The sequence below is a fragment of the Thermobia domestica genome, chromosome 2, assembly GCF_964235325.1.
Source record: "Thermobia domestica chromosome 2, izTheDome1.hap1.1, whole genome shotgun sequence".
NCBI classification, from domain to species: domain Eukaryota; kingdom Metazoa; phylum Arthropoda; class Insecta; order Zygentoma; family Lepismatidae; genus Thermobia; species Thermobia domestica.
Window position 1 is genome coordinate 72,349,985 of NC_137455.1, and position 18,059 is coordinate 72,368,043.

The following is an 18,059-nucleotide window of genomic DNA, read 5'->3' on the forward strand; positions in this document are numbered from 1 at the left end:
ATATGCAGGCACAACCAGAAGATCTCTATTATGTTTATTAGGTTGTGAAGAATTTATATTTTGGAAACCAGATTCATTCACCAATGACGTATGTTCAGAATTTCTACCCAAAGCACTGTTCCTTTTTCGAAAATGTTTGTTTGAACTCGAAGAACTAGTCACAATATTCTTCCTAATGGCACCTGTATTACCTTGATATTGTTCACTACCTGATGACGTATGAGTATTCTTACCAGAAACTATTACATTTTGATTTTGTTCAGGATTTCCGTCTAAACATCTACCTTCTACCAAATTTACCGGTTTACTATTTACACTAGGTTGACTAATTACATTACAAGTAGCCGTTTTATTTATTATTCCCTTATGGGGATTTTTATTTACACTACCCATTACTGGTCCGACAGCATTTCTCAATTTGTAATAATCGCTACTGTACCTATACATATTATCAAAATGTAAAGCTGCGTCCTCAAGCTGTTCAAAAGTCATCGGTACTCCCCTACAGTTGAAAAACTTATGAACCATTGGACTAACCATATTACAGATTAAGTTACAAATCACTGGTTCTTCGAAATTCATATCCAAAACATGTATTAATGCTAATTTCTCCTCCACAAATTCATACAAGGTTTGATTTTCCCTCATAACACGGTAAAACTCTAAACGCATAAACTGTGTTCTAGCCAAAGGTGAGATGAATTTAATGACAAGTTGTCTACAAATGTCTCCCCAAACTGATCCTGTACCAATCATCGACTGCAAAAGATAATTAAATTCCCCTTTAGTCCGCGCTAAACTAGCTATTAAAATAACATCACACGGTAAATCTTTACTACGCACTATTTTGTCGAGTTTCAAAATGAATTGGAATGACAATTCTGTATTTGTACCGTCTACTAAAGGCAATTGATTAGTCTCGGCTAACAACAATTTATACACCCCTTCGGTTGCTAATTTATTAAAATCAAACTTCAAATGCTCAGAACGCATATTATGTCTGTGTACATTTCGTCTATCTAAGCCTGGAACAGAGGAAGAACGTATCCGTGGCCTCCCACGATTTGGTTCAACAAAGTTACTATCAAAATTTGTCGCAGCATTATGAAAGCAAGGATTTTCAAAAGCTACATAACCTACAAATCCTTCTTCACTACTCGAACTACTACGATCAAAATTATCTATATTTTCATAATTCTGCCTATTATCCATCTTTCCTGTAGCCAGAATGAAAATTTATCCGTAAATTCTTCTCCTTTTACAAACAATAAGCAAATGCGCAACAACTCGTGCCAACTTGTGCTAGGTGCACCCTCAAAAATTTCTTCACACAAATTTATTTTCTTATCATATATCTCCTGATTATTACTCTGCGCTTTATTTCCAACATTAAATTCTAATCTAAGCAAGTATATAGCCAAAACAAGTAGCACTTGAAGATTGGAAAGTTGTAACGTTGCATGCTCACACATACAACTGTGGTCCCGCGTTCAACTTGTCCACAGGTAAAAGTCAAACCTTGCCCAATTAACAGACACAATTCCTTCCTTTACCTGCACACAAATCAAACACAAGCACACTAGTCGAGTTAGATTCCCCGATTCTTGTTTTGGCAATAGCAGAGTAAAAGCACTGAAAAATAATATGTTTTTCTTTTCCTGGAAGCAATCAAGCCTGTTTTGACTAGGAGATATATGTAAACTCTCAAAATTCAACTTGAACAATTTATTATAAACAGAATATAGGTATAACAACAACAAGAAATTTTTAAACCCCGTAGCAAAACGATTAAATATTGAAATAACTCCAAAAACTTCCCAACAAATGACAATTTCAACAATTAACATTTAATTTATCCAAAGTTACGAAAATATCAAATTCTTTGAACATTAATTAGTCAAAAGCAACGTGAAAAGTTTCAAAAGATACAATTTTACCCGTATATACATTTACTCTTTCAATTCACTGAAGTTTACCACCCTTCCGGCACTCAGTGACAATCCGGATACACATGAATATTTAATTTTGCTTTTCTTTCCCCAAAACTCACAATATTTATTGGTTAGGTCAGGAATTAACAGTAATACGTCTACTCGGGTATTACGCGTTTGTTCCCACATGAAAATTCCTACTAAAATATTCTCCCAATAATATTTTTAAAGTTGGCATAAATGTGCTTAATGGGATCCGAACCCAGCATGCGCGATCCGAACCAATATATATTATAATGGGATCCAAACCCAAGGATTGGGAGTCCCATGCACTGCTCTGACAAATAACGCGAGGACGAATAAATTTCGAATCTCCTTCTACAGCCAAAAGAGGTTAAATAATTCGTCCTCACCTTATTCCCCAGGACAGTACTAAGAGCAAACCCAATACTCCACGTTAGTGGAAAAATAGCACTCTACTTACCAAAGAAAACACACACAAAATTCTTAACATGCATTAATATTCATAATATTCTGTTCACACACTAATTGAAGCAATCTTTCATATAGTATCAAGCCAACTGTCACATAATTCCAAAACCATATGTTCGAAAGGGAATTTCAATGTTATATCATACCGAAAAATGAATTTAACTAATTTCCAAGAGTTTTAATCTAACCCTTACCCTTTCCAATCTTCAAGTGACCGAATTGCTGGGCAAACCCACCCAGCTGCTACAGCCACAAGTGCTGCCATCTCTTGAGATTCGAGGGAACTCCTCGTGACAAGCACTCATAAGTGAAGTGGAAGGGCATCTATTGAGTAGAAGCCGTATTACCTAACTCCTACCTTTACATCCAAATATACAATTATAATTCCATCTGAAATCTTTTTTTTTTTTCTTCGACGGAAACGCTATATACGTTACAGAAGATAGTAATGCAAAAGATACATTGACACAGAAAGAACTTCCAAATGATTAAAGTAATCAAAATGATATTTACACAACAGTATAGTAAGCAAACATTGTACCCAAAGACATGCTCAATAACATCATATGTAATGGAGTGTTGCTAACTGAGCACAAAATGAAGTTTTGTTAAATGGCACGGAACACATTATAGCATGTAGAAAATCTAATTATGATTAGAACCATACCTGTGAAGTCATGATGCTATGATGCTATGATTCTAGATCCTTCTTTCCTCTGTATCTCCTGTGTTTCTGCGTGTCGGTCCCTAAAACATTGGATTTCTCACTTTTTTTTCACTCCTCTATCGATTGCATAGTTTGATTTGGCAACGCTACTATCAATATAAGATGTTTCCTTGTGAGACATTTTATCACTTTTGAGTTGGATAACTAATTTAACTTTGCGAGCGTTTAAAGTTTTATAGAATGTTATGTTTTTAAACGAATTAAACGAGTTGAGTTCAGTGGCGGATCTAGGCCAGGGCCGGGGGGCCTAGACCCTCAGTTTTTTTTCAGTGACAAAATAATTTAAGCTATTATTTATATATTTTTGAAAGTTTATATATACCTATCATAGTCTGGGTACTATTTTTTGGGTCTGGGGAACCGCTCATTCATCCATTAATCACGTATGAGTTACTGTAATTAATTTGCGGACTTCAGACCAAAGGCGCTGTTTTCTCTGTAACTTTGGGAGGGCCCATTCAGATGTATGTTTAGTTGCAGACAAGGGCCTAAGAAGGCATACATGAGTATTTTAAAACAAATTGAATTCAAATTATGCCAAATATTATATATTCATAAAAATACATGGGGGATCACACGATCATTGGGGGACCGGTCCCCCAGGATCAGCGTCCTTGCTTCTGACACCAGTATTCACTTTACTCGCATTAAGTAGGTTACTGGTGACGGTGAGGGGTAATTCTTTAAAAATTATTGTGGGGAATCCCCCTACCCTAGGATTTCACAACCTGCCCACGACCACTAAACATAGGTATGGCCTTCCTTGTAGCAATAGGGCTATATAATTCAGCATTAGAAATTGTTAAAAACTATAATCGATTTGTCATTTTATCGTATTTATTAGTTTATTTTAATATAAAATTCTGTTCATCACTGGGTTTCAGATATCACCGTACAGCTGATATTTGCATATTTCAAACTTTCCATACTTCCGTCCTAATGCGACGCAACGCGGCGCGGTGGCAGTAATTGGACGCGATTCATGGAGAATCATAATAGAATGATAAAGGCAGTTTCCTAAGTATGTTTATGTTTTTAATCAGGATCAGAAATCTAAGAGAAGACTTCAGTTTATAAAATTTGGATGAACATTTTTCTTGACACGTCAAATTGTTTACATCACGTAATAGTGAAACAATTTATATATACACTTCATGGTGACTGTGTACGTATAATTTTTGTTGACAATATTATATATTTATATTGGTTGTGAAATTTGTAAGATATATATGTGCGAGGTAATTAAGTCCTATCACGTAACTTTGAGATTTGTCATACTAGTATAAAGTATATAATGCGCTTTGCTTTTGTTCTTATTTATAACATACCGGAAGAAAGAACGCTTCAAGTTTATTTTAGTCATGTAAGATACAATAAGAGCAGCTAATCATTATATCTGTGTTTTGGTGGGAGATAGCGCGTTTAGTGCTAGTCAAGTTTAGGCACACCACATTTTGCAAAATTTGCGGGTAAAATTCAATACTTTGCATGGAAACACATTTTTGTAAAGAAAAAAAATTCGGCTGCTATTTAGTATTTCCCCCAATCTAAGTTGTAGGGGTAGTAGTAAAGCCCCACAGAGATTGGTTGTGTTCTGTTCACGACATAAAATAGGCAAATTGCAGAGTTCGGGGAGACACTAAATGCTATCCGAAATTTCTGCTAACAGCAGAAAAAGGAAAATGAAATCAGTTTAACGTTCCACGCTTATGCCTTTCAAGCTAAATGAGACAATCATTAAGGCAATTGAATGGTGATGGAAGAATGGATGGTATAAAAAAGTGGGAAGAAACTGGAGTACCCCGTGGAAACAATACACACAAAAACAAGTGTTAGGTAAATTGTTTACCACACGGGTTACAGAGGTACTTAAAAAATACATACACGGAAAAACAATGTTGGGTGAATGTTTAGCAGACGGGGTCCAAAAGTACTTAAAAAATACAAAATTTACGGAGAAATGGAATTACTTGGACCTAACATATCCTAAACTAACTTATACTAACCTAATATTAATAGAAATAAGCGAAATTCTATCATTTGTTCGGAAATTATGCAGGATCCCTACACTAATATAATCTAACATAAACTAGCCCAACCTAAACTAACCTAATGTGAACAGAAAGGACCGAAATTGTAACATTTGTTAGAAAAAATGGACTATGTTTAGTACAAGGGGTCCAGAAGCACTTAAAAACAAAATTTACAGGAGAAATGAATGATGCAAGTACTTAGACGTAACATAACGTAACCAAATCTGACCTAACCTAACATAAACTAACCTAAGCTAATCTAAACTAACCAAATATTAGTAGAAATAAGCGAAATTCTATCAATTTTTAGAAAATTATGCAGGACCCTTACACAGATATAATGCAAACTAAACTAACCGAATGTGAACAGAAATTACCAAAATTGTAACATATTTTTAGAGAAAAGAGCTGAACCCCTTCTGCTAAACATAGGCCGAAAAAATAGCTGGACACCTTCTGCTAAACATTGTCCCAATTGTTGTCCACCGCACACTTAGCCAGGGATGCAGGCACAGAATTAAATAAGAAGTGATACAGCTGTATTTTAGGTTTACATGTGTACTGTCACTAGTGTAAAATTTCAAGTGATTTACAACGGATAAGATAAGTATGTTTGTATGAGAGATGAGTGTATTAGATACTATTTTCCACTGGCGGTGTATTTCTTCACACTATATTTTATATTTACATGTGTAGAATTACTAGTGTGGAACCATGACAAGAGCTATTGGGACTCGTATCACTGCGAAAACCCATGTGTTTTCACTATTCTCACTTAACGTGTATACTCACCATCGCTGACGTGCGTGCTTCCTTCGGGCTAACCCGCTTCGCTATGCACTGATGGCATTTGTGCTTTTGTGTGGCCACCTAGCACAGGTTATTTTTTTTTGCCATATATCCGGACGCTGTATTTATACCCAAAATTATAAAAGAATTGTAATTTATCAGCAACTATTTCTGGTGGTCAGGGTTGGTAAAAACCATGTTTTATTTTTTTTAACTTTTTTTTTGTTTTTTTTTGTTTAAATAATTTGCTCTATGTATTTATATTACATATGGGCTGAAGTAAGTTTGTTTCGCGGTGATGTTATTATGTAACAACGGCTTTGTGCTGGAAGGAGCCACATAAGCTTAAAGCGGAAGCCAAATGGCTTCTCGGCTTACATGTGAGAAAAATTGTTCTCCATTTGGATTCGAAATCGGGACTAGTTGGCCACAAATGCGGAGTGGCAACTCACTAACGAAGGACTCCAGATAAAAATATGTTGTACTGATCTTTATATAGGCCTACTTGTTAATACAATTGTCAAAAAGTCATTTCAGAATTACAGAAGGAAAAGTTGCACAAATCAAACTATTATACAGAATTATATATGAATCGGAAAACTCACGCCTTAGCCATTGGCAAAAATTCTATTATTACTGTAAATGTAAAGCAGTTATTGTTTTACATGTAAAATTTTTAAGGTCAACCTATATCATAATCAGTACGCTAAAACTGAGATATTAAATTACGAATTTAGTATGTAGCTATTATTCAATAAAATTAAAACCAAATCCAATTCGAGCTAATGTTGGAAGCTATGTAGGCAGTCGATAAATTTTGCCAATTTCTATCAGTATATTTAAGCAACCTTGACTTCTTTATAAAACAATAGGCATTCAGGGAAACAGAAATATGCAGTTTGGTTTCGTTTCGTATGTTTAGGCCTAATATCCTTACATAATACCGAGGTTATCAAGAAGATTCGCTTAAAGTAACATCCGAACCGCTACTCGGTTTACACTTGAAAGAAGAGTTGTGGTTCGATCGAGAATTGAACATTTGACACCTTGATTAAAAGGTGAAAAGGAGATAAAACAAATGCAGATGGTTTGATATGTGGAAACGTCACCATGAAGTTCACACGATTTAAAGCATTTTTCGTTTTTTTTAAACCAGTTAAAACCAACTGGTTTAAACCAGACAACCCTGCTAGTGCCCATCTTGAATTTCATTTAAGCTAAGTGGGCAATGTCATGCCGGCCAGTGCAAATTTTTTGGAGGACAATACGAGGGAAGTTCGTGAAAGAATTACAATTTTTCACCAATTATTTCGAGTTGTGTGCCAAAAGTTGACTTGCACAGTGCGTTTTCCGTGGTAGCCCCGTATGTATGTGATTAAACTACAATTAACTTTGTACTTGGACGTTAAGTAATTTTTGATAGTACATAAACTTCAATGTCGAAAGGTGCAGAAAGGTCATTTCACCTTTTTGTATTAGGAAGTTCGGTTAAGTGGGTTTAAATTCAGGGAAATTAAGATTGAAAACTACAGTGGCCACAATTCGAGCCCAGGTCTCAATTATATCAGTGCACCAAACTCGACGCTACCTGGTTCATTCCTTGGCCTGCTATATATTTTCTCTCGATGTTGTGTTCAGTCATTCAAAACAGTTAGGTTGGTCAACGATGTTGTGCTTGTACAATCCAGTGTGTCTATATTAAAACAATGACGGAGCAATATGCCATCATATTTTAGGGGCGCATAGATTTGTAAAATTTACTGGAGAAAAATGGAATGTTAGGTATTTCACAAGAGCAAGAAATCAACAATAATCGTATCTAAGAACGTTGCCTCTCACATCCCTGCCTCGGCTAAATACAATAGAACCCCTTTAATCCGTCACCGTTGGAACTAGGGGTATGGTCGGAACGAGAAAAAAAAATCGGATTATCAGAAAATACAGAAATATACGGTTTTACAGTAAAATAAATGATCTCTAAACTCAAACATTTCTTCTACATTGGGTTCCTTGGCGATTTTTTTGAAGTGATTCCCCTTTGTCCAGTTTTTGCAGCACTGCTAATTTTTCATTTAATGAAATAGTGACATGTTTACGTTTCACTCTTGTCATGTTGAAAAAAACACTGTACTGTAACGAACACTGTCGTAAAACCATCAAATACTAAGCACTAAAAACTGCACAGTACAGTACAGAAAATACGCAAAACGAAAGAAACGATAGTAGAGACGACGGAGCACTAAAACGGACAAGCGGTAACAGCAAGTAAGCAACAATACCGCGGCAACAGTAAACGACAATGGGCCTTGTGAGTCTCCGACGAATCGGGACAAGTTCGGCTCGAGCATGGTCGGACCAGCCGAGGACGACGGGTTCTACTGTACATTTGATTTTAGTACGTGTTTGTGTACAGATTGGTACGTGTTTGTGTTCGTTTATACTCATACTTACCTTTGCTGATATGCCTGCTCCCTACTGACGCGCCGGCTCACCAGCTTCGCCCTGCTTTGACATGGTTTGATGTAATTACTTCTTTTTAGTAGGAACCTAGTTCCTTAAGAAACAATTTCTGAGGCAGTTGGGATCAGTTTTTGGTGAATAAAATGCAAAAGTTAGAAAGTTATATATGCACTCATAAAATAGAACAGTGCTTAAGAATTGACGTATTGTTTACTATCGTACACCATTAGCTTTGTAAAGGCTAATTTACTGAAGTATAAGGATTAAATTTCGTTAACCCCGCCGCGAGTATTTATATCATGATATACCAAACAGAACTGAACCTAACATGTGTTTTATAAGCTGGCGAGGGTTAACGGAATTTATGCTATATTGAAAACATGAGAAGATGCGGCTGGGCTGCTGATCGGAACTAGGTCCCGTGTATCTTTTTAATACGTTAAATGTACTCTGTGTGCACTGTCATAGATATTCCTTACTATTAGCACCAAGCTGCTCAAGCAGAACAGAATTGTGATAAATCAATGTGGTCTGAGGGACTGGACACCGATCTCAAAAATTTGATGTATCACTTGCACCTATTCCCATTTGGAAAACCGAAAGTTGAATTCAAGATGGCGACCGTAGTGGGTAACATGTGTCAGAGAAGAAGTACTTGATCCAATTTGTTTTGCATATGCCCACATTCATTTCCAGTTACATCTAAAGAAACTGAAAGCAATTTTGTGTCTGAGTGTTATAGTAGTGTATGATTGGATTCAAGATATATGAAGGCCCATAAATATGCAAATGACCGGTATGGACCGTTAAAATTAGTACAGTACACATTAGGCCGCGGAGAACTACGCATTTAAATCAATTTTACACGAATCCCGAGGGGACACTTCGCGAATGTACCTTGTTAGCCTCGTTGAAATCTTGCGGACTCCATTTTGGTCAAGTTAAAAAGGATTAGGCTAGACATATGTTAACAAAAATATATTAGTAAGTCATGATTCATTAACGAAAGCTCACGCTAAAAAAAAAAAATGATGATGATAAAAATAACCTACATGCAGTTCAGCACTGAATAACAATAGGAAATGCAATGGAGAAATAAGAAGAACGCGATTATGTTCTAAATGTTTCCAGCAAATGAATATACCTTATTTTTAGTCGTTTTGTAATGGTGTTTTTGTTTTAGGGTTGTTTGTTCTTTCAGAAATCGAAAGTGACGTCATTATGCATGTAGCCTTCATTTCAAACTTCCTGTAAATGTTTGTAGCGCTAGGAAACATACTCACATTCGTTTCCTTCTTCAAATGTATAGAAATAAAATGGGGTCAGTAACTGACCCCCACCCTTGGTATATACTACCGCAATAATAGCATTGATACGCAACTGTTACGGGTAAATACACAGCTTGTTATTGAAAATTCAGAAATTATATCGCATAATTGAAAGAATCTGTTCCTAAGAAATCTTTGGATGAAATGTCAACTGAATGATCGTCTTCCGAACATTTATGCCTTTATTTTCTTCCCCACTGTTTACGAATACTAGAAAAAAATATTACGTACGTTACGCACTATGCATTACACAAGCTCTGATACTCACTTAATAATAAAAATCTATAAAATTCAGGTACTTTCATCCAGGAGAGGAACAAAAGGTTTAAATTTGTTGTCTTATGATTATCAGGAATACATGAATGTTTGTAGGTTACGACACATCATGCAATAAATTAGTACTTACCTATGCTGTATAATTGATGAAACTGTTGTGAACATAACTTTACCCTCCAACTTTTCGTCAAGGAAAGGAGGAAGACATGTGAAGTTATATGAAATCACTGATAAATACGTATGTTTTGTACAGACATTTGACCCATGGAGGGATCCGTAGTTTTCGGAAATATTTCAAGAAATAAGTATAAGAGACGGAGTAGATGAATATCTTATTTAGTCACTTGATACTATAGGGTGTATACAGAAATTTCCGTACGATAAAAAATAGTTAATTTTGAACCACTTACCTTGCTCGTAAATGTTTTTTCTCCACCAACGATTGAGTACAGTGTGATTGGGCACGCTCCTCCTCCTTCCTTAGCGCATAGTACCACCGTAGGAGACTGCTGCATAGAATGGGAAGAGGGCTCTCTCGTTATACCGCTTTGACAACTTTCCGAAGACCATTCAAGGTGAACGGTGTCGAGCAAGTGCTTGTTTGAGCAGTCTAAACCCACAGTTGTCCATTGCTGCGTCTGGGGATTTCACAGAAATGGACGAAAATGGAATCACTCGAATTCCCGTTTCTTCTTCCTTCGTTGCGTAGAATGCCTGGAATGATCGAGCAGTATGGCTGGAAGCCCAGTCCCTTGTGGTTGCGTACATTTGTGATCTCATCGCCGTACAGCTGGGGAATGTGTGTGTCATGTAGAGTGTCCATGACGTTTTCCTGGAAGTAAGTTTGGTATTCGAAAGTACTTTGACGAGTAGCAGCGATCCCCGACTGCAATTTCCCGCTACCACCAGAAATCACTTAGAAAACTTTCCCTTGCGCTCCAGCACAATGCCAGAATGGCTCTTGTGCTCTGCTTGGTGATAGAAAATGGACGGAACTCTGTTGGCCTCATCTAGATAGAGCCGCTCCCTCATGTGGAAAATACTTTATTTCTATTTGTCCCCTGTAAGGTATATTTCATACAATTTTCTTTCGTTTGCGAATCTCTTCTGGCTGTGGTGTTCTGTAAGACTGTCCGTGCGTTTTGTGGCACTCTTCCAATGTGATGTCTTCCAGATGATGTTTATAAAACTGTTTTTTGAGATATTTTTCGTATGGTCACACTTCTCTACATTGGGACATTGTCCTTTGTCACTTATTTTCTAACAGCGTGCACAGTATTGAGAGTTCAAGCTGATTGAAACCTGCTTTTGTCTCAATTTCCGGCTGCCCACGTACCGTAGTGACCTGTTGGACATATTGTCGGATGATGAGACCCACACCGGCTTTGCTGACAGTTAAACTCCCTTCTTTGCACCGTTTCATTGTTGCTGAGTGGTTATAATGGGTGGCGGAAAATGCACAGATGAATTCCTAAGTGTTATTTTACGTTCATCGTTCCACAATTAAAACGATAATTTGTTCTCGTTTTAGCCCTAGTTCGTTAATATATAGTAACTCTAGATCAATAAGCTACAATATTAAACGCATTAACTAATAATTACTGACCATAATTGTTCCTTTTGTCCTTTTTATTATAAGAATCATGTCTAGATACCACTTGTTTATTCTTCTATACATACTTTTTACATATTAACAACCATTTCTTCATGACAACCTATTAACTAGTTTTTTTTTTTTCTCTTTTAAATATATATCTGCTCAGTTATACGCCTCTGATCATGTCGATAAAAACAGGTACAGATTGATAATACCTTTACAATAATAATATATCGTTGTACAATATCAGATTGTCTCAACTGGTATTGTTATCAAGTATAGGCCCAAGTGTAGCCAGCAATATCTAGAGACTTAACAGCGATTAAATATATAATTCAGGAGGGCCAGTAAAAGTCTTCTCATTTTTATAGTGGGCAATCTTCTGTATCTACTAACCGTAAATAAAAATTCTCGTACCTTGAAATATGGAAGGAATGCGTAAAATTTTGAGATACTCCTCACCTCTTCTTTAGCGCATCTAAACAAAACTCGCTACTACCTAAAAGACATGATATACCGGTATGTGAAATTCTTTGCTTGTCTATCCTGTAGATAAAAAGTAGTGGAACGAATTTAAAATTTGATACGAAGATTTTCTTCTTTTCCAGTTTTATGTATAACGGAAAATACTTGGTGTATATTTGTAAAATCATAACTTTCGAAAGGAAAAAGTCGTATCTGCAGGTTTGGCCGAAGTTGACTTACTGACAGCAGGTAAATAATATGATCAAGGGGCATTTGCTGACTAAAGCGGAAAGCAGGATTTGTAATGTTGGTGACATTATAATTATAAGCCTTACCGTATCATAAGGTTGTGTGTTATAGCCAAACAGAAAATCCAATATTTTCACAAAACCATTTTGCAGCAAATACGATCTACAGAAGTAGCAAGAACCTAATTAACGATCTTGAACTGCGAATCCTTAGTAAACTGATAGTGTTGTAATTACTTAGAACATTTAAACACTTAAGAAATATTTGTTGTGTAATAAAATTTAATAAACAGAACAACAAACCAACTCGTTTCCTGTCCTGTAGAATTTGACTGTTTCGTATTCAGTCTTCCAGAGGTACAATACATTTTATTCTGTTAAAATAGCCTTCTTTATTTATTTACTACAATAATGTCTTATCACAACATTTATTGCTTGAAGTGCTGTTCCAATAAGACTTTTTCTTTTCTTTTTTTCAGTATTGGGAAGAGAAACTAGTGAACACCCGTAATCACAATGGAAGATCCAGAATCTTCGAATGATAAGACGGATGTTTCGTCAGAACATACAAGTAACTTTGGTTTTCTTACTACACAGTATGAACTCCTATATTTGATTCTAAGTTGTTTACCAATGCAAGATCTAAATAGTGCAGCATGTGTTTGCAAATCATGGAATGACGCGTGTAAAATAATAAAAAGAGAGCGCCACTCTATACACTGGCTACACTGGTACCTTTCTTCACAAGGAGAAAATAAAGCTGGAAAACAGAAAGGAAAGGCTAAGAAGAATACTGCTGAGAATGACGTGAATAGAACTCTTCCAGTGCAACAATTTGTTCCGAAGATGCTTAGTGATGTGTATAGTGAGCCAAAGTTGTGTCTGCTTTTCGCATCCACAGCGTTGTTGGATAACCAGGAACAATTTATGTTTAACAATGGGTATACAGAGTCTGAGAAGCCAGCGTGGCAACCTACACAGGGAAATTCAGCGAATGATCATGGTATGTAGAATGTCTATCACGGGTGAGGGTTGATTTCTGACAATTCGTTGCATACCGGTACGAGAAAGAGGAGGAGGATGGGTGTTATTGCCTGGCTGTTGACATGTTTCTTAATCTGCTTTTCAAAGCACTAGAGAATTACTTAACCTGGGCCTGTGGTCCTGTAAATAAGGTCTTTTGGAGGCTAGATAGTAATGGGGAATGACACACTCAGGGCCTTATTTAGGTCTGGGCCCAGGACCAGGGCGACAATTTTTAAAAATATATTTAAAAAAACGATAAAACTATTGAAAATACATATTTCACCAACAACCCAATAAAATAAGCAAAAGCTTTTTTTTTTTTTTTTTTTTTTTTGACCGTCATCTAGCTGTTTTAGCCATCGAAAATGACTAGACTTGATTTTGATGACGTTATTAATGATTTTGCCAATGTCAAAGTAAGACGTAAACAGTTTTGATACACAAAAGTTTCAGAAACATCATTTTGTGAACTTTTAGGTACAATAATATAACTCTTTGTATCATTTAAGATTGTTTTATATTTTGCCGTCTTTTACACCCTGTAATGTTGAATAGGTTAGGCAGAAGCCAGGTAAGTTTTAATGAATCTACTCCCAATGCTGGCCAGGTATAGGAATTAAAATATATTACATAAAATGTGTAATAAGAACAGTAATAACTAGTAATAGTAATAATTATAATTTAGTAGCAAGCGTAAAAGTAATATTTTAAGAAGTGGATTCAGGGGAATGGAAGTTTTGAAGAGCGATGCAATTAATGTGGTTAGGGGCGGCAAACCTGGGAATCCGGCCCTGTATACACTATAAAGATTGATCTTTCATAATGATCTGTGCATCCGCCAACTGCTCCAGACTCAAACCTTTCTTTTTTAGTTTAACATCCAACAATTAGGCCCCGAGGCTAAGGGAGACACTTATGATGATAAAGAATGAAGTAGTGGGAGGAAACATGAGAACCTACGCACACGCTGTTTGTCCACTACAATATTCACTTGGGGCGAGCTGGAATTGAACCAGGGAATCCACTGAACCACCGCGCCCCAAGCCGAGGTCGTGGTGCCGAGCTCACATTAATAGTAGGTCCTTCATAACCTTGGTGCTGCATCAGGACACAACGCTTAAGCTGAAGAGAATTATTATAAAGATATATAACAGAAAAGCTTGCAGCAAAGAGAGGGCCAGTTTAAGCTTTTCTTTCTGTTTTACTATGTGTTTAGTGCCAAAAATTACGTGTCACATTTTGACGTAAAATAGGTCAGCTAATTCTTCATTCGCAACAAATGTAGTTGCCTGGCAGCATTATGAGACTTCAATAGACTAAGCTATTTTAGAAAATTACTTTCAAAAACTGCTACGCGTATGTTAAGTGTTGAATGATTCACTTTGGTGGACCATCGTGGCAAGTGTGAATCGGTTGTTGAGCTACATCTTCGGAGTCTTGGGTGACAATAGTTTGTCTTCTAATCTGTCATTATTCTTTTACTTTGGTTGCTAATTAATTCGTCAAAAATCCGCTTTTGCCAGTACCAGTTAGTTTGTACAGAATAATGGTGCAATAACACAGAAAGATCTCGTTGCTGGTCTAGTAAGAATTTGAACTCTGGTTTACTATATGTCAGATGTTTCTCTCAAATTCTTTTGTATTACGCTGTTATTGTTGGTGCTTACTGATACATATATATAAAAAAAAATTGCGTGACCATATATATATATATACACGCACACAGTGCTCGAGTTACTTCAACTGAAGTATTTGCCGGTGGTGGATTGTTTCTACAAACTTTTAGCAGTTAACTTACCAGTACAGGTTACTGGAAGGATAAAGTGTGGAAAAATGGTCAAATTGCTGGTATTCAAGTGGTAAAGCAGCGACCTAGGAAGATGGAGATTTGAGTTCTTACGAGTCCAACTACCATAGTTTTTTATTATTTCATTAAAAATATACTTGAATTCGATTAGAATCTTTTTATAACTTTTTTTTTTTTTTTTTTTTTCAACAACGTAAGCATTCTGCGTTTCCAAGTTATGGATGTTATATAGTAAGCAAGCAAGTATATTATAATTTCGCTTATATGGAGGCGGCTTAATATTTTTTTTTTTCGTTTCTTGTTCTTTCACGAGAGAATATACGTTGTTTCCAAAAGTGTAATATTAGTCAAGATATAAACGGAACTGTTGCAAGTTACGAGGGTTGAACTGAAAGCTTCGGAAATTAGGCATTTGAAAACTTACAATATGAAAGAAGTTATTACATTTGTAAAGTATGGTATGTGCTCAATATACAAGTAGCTTCTCAACTAACAATTACTTTTTGTTTGATAGGAGCAGTTTGAACTGAAAAGGTCGGTGGAAAGAATGTATGAGAACAGAGAGCATTTTCGCGCAATGTTTTAATTATGACTTTTCAACAGGATTTAATGCAACATTTTATGTGTCGAATAATTGCTGCGTGTGATCATGAAGCCCCATCTAAAACAATCATTTATCTGTGGTTCCAGGAATTTAGACTTGGCCATGACAGCCTCAGTGACAAATTTCATGAAGGTCTACCAGTGAGTCATAGTCCAAGAGAACTTCGACACTGTTTATGCAGTCTTGCGAAGCAGATGGCTGCTTCATTCTTCGGGAAATCTGGACTTATCTCTACTATTGTCCTGGAGAACTGCGGGATAGTTAATGCTGAGTGGTATACTAGCATTTGTTCGCCAGACGTAGTCAATATATTTCGATCCCTCAACCCCAAACTTCGCATCATTTGGCACCATGATAGTGCAAGCTCCCACACAGCAGCTCAAACACGAGTTTCTGAACGGTTAAAATGTTCAACTCATGTCTCACCTGCTTATTCACCAGACCTGGACCCTTCCAATCATCAAAAATAGAATTCGTGGGTCAGCGATTTTTAAGCCCAGAAGAGGCAGTGCAAACATACGAAATGCATGTTTCTGATGTGCCTCTTGTAAAGTGGCATAACTGCTTTAACAGTTTTTTTTTTTTTTTTTTTTTTTTTTTTTCGAATGGACAAATTGTATTGTTAAGAGTGAACAATAATAAAAGAAATGCATTCTGGCTTCATCTTTATGTAAGTTTTTCGAAACGTTCAGTGCAGCCCTCTATACACTAACACACAAATATCTAGACAAGGCCGAAACCTTAGGCAAGGAGTAAAATGAATCTTGAAGTAAATAACATCAGAAACAATCAGAAAACAATAGACAAAAATAAGGAAGGAATTAGCGTTTTATATTGAAAGTAATTGTGTATGAGCAAAATTTAATTTTAAGCATTTTATAATCATGTTATTCATTAGTTGGACTTAGTTGCATTAATAAAAATCCATTATCTTTATTTGCAGTGATACATTACTTGAAATATAAGTTACCAGAGATGTGCACGGTCCTTGGAGTGGGATCTCCCGGTGTTGTGGGAACATCGAGTGACCTTCAAAGTACCTTCGAAGTTGAAAATGAGGAATCTTTTTCCTGTCTGTTGTTACCTAAGCTTCCTGGTGTCACTGTCAGGCACTTCGTTATAGATGAGATAAAAAGTTCGAGTCGCATCAAGTCCAAGGTAGTTAGCATTAGAATACTCGTTTCGTTTCGTGAGTGTCTAAGCATATCTTTTAAACATGTATTGAAGATTGAGAGGGAATTTTTGACAACTTTGAAAGGAAAATTCACCTCAAGAAACACCATAGTGCCACTATTTGGTTGTATTTCATTGGGTCTTCATTGACAATAGCTCTACAATGAAATTGCAGGATCCTGGAAGGCATTTATGCAAGTGACGACAATAGGTAAATATACATATCATTATGAGAAGACAGACGGTCACGAAAGAAACTGACCTGTTTTAAAGTAACGGCATTTTCCTTGAAGTACTAAGACTTATGCAGCTGCTATTTCCTTGAAAGTTCTAAGACTGCTGCACATCTGTTGAGCGTGCAACGAGTACTGATTGAATTCACTTACTACTCCAGGATGTCTGTAGCCAGCTGTTGAGGACTTGTGAGAGGCAGTCAATTACAAGGCTCTTTCTAATTTGTTCCAGTGTTTAGTAAGACTAAGATCCGGGAAGAATGCCGCCAGTATCGTCTTTTCATTGTTCTCCTCCTGAATCATAATGTCCACCATTCGCATTAGTTGAAGGCACAAGTTTGGCCTGATTAAGTTATCTTTATACTACCAAACTATTATGTTAGTACATGGCTTAAAACTCAGAATTTTACCTTATACTCCCAACTTTCAGTCGTGATTAAGTCTACATCCTCACTATATTTCAACTCTTACTGGAACCATTGTCAAGTGCTGTTGTGATGCAAGCAGGATTCTATTTATGATTACATTAATGTATCCCTCCAAACATGTTGCGTTAACTTATTTAACTACTTTCTTATATCTGATCTATGTTGGTTGATCAAGCCTGCTTTTGGGCTTGCAAAACTTACTTTTTGTGCACTCTGATCGTTAAAATGTCAAATTGAGTCATTCTTTACTTTGAATGCAATATTCACACTTCAACACCTACACTTTTCTTTCAAATAATAAAACTGTTGATTTGAACTTCGGCACGCTTGGTTTTGTTCTGATTTTGTATTTTGTTTTATAATAATTGCACCAATTGTAATTTCTTTTTCTTTAATTTCAGAAAACTCCTTTCCAAACTTTGGCTTTCTTACTGGTTATAAA

General features: G+C 36.3%; 1 protein-coding gene across 3 annotated transcripts in view; it reads left to right on the forward strand.

Moving 5' to 3' along the window:
* Positions 1–4,041: 4,041 nt before the first annotated feature.
* Positions 4,042–18,059, forward strand: part of LOC145672651 (F-box only protein 22-like) — a 44,369-nt gene continuing 30,351 nt past the window's right edge. The window contains exons 1-3 of one of the 3 annotated variants that reach the window (XM_081741828.1): positions 4,042–4,171; positions 12,826–13,349; positions 16,727–16,941. In XM_081741828.1, coding sequence (XP_081597954.1) covers positions 12,863–13,349; positions 16,727–16,941 — 702 coding nt within the window. In that variant the 5' untranslated portion in view covers positions 4,042–4,171; positions 12,826–12,862. Of the gene's footprint in view, positions 4,316–4,600; positions 4,620–12,825; positions 13,350–16,726; positions 16,942–18,059 lie in introns of those variants that run through there. The other 2 variants (XM_081741817.1, XM_081741821.1) reach the window with 2 other exon arrangements.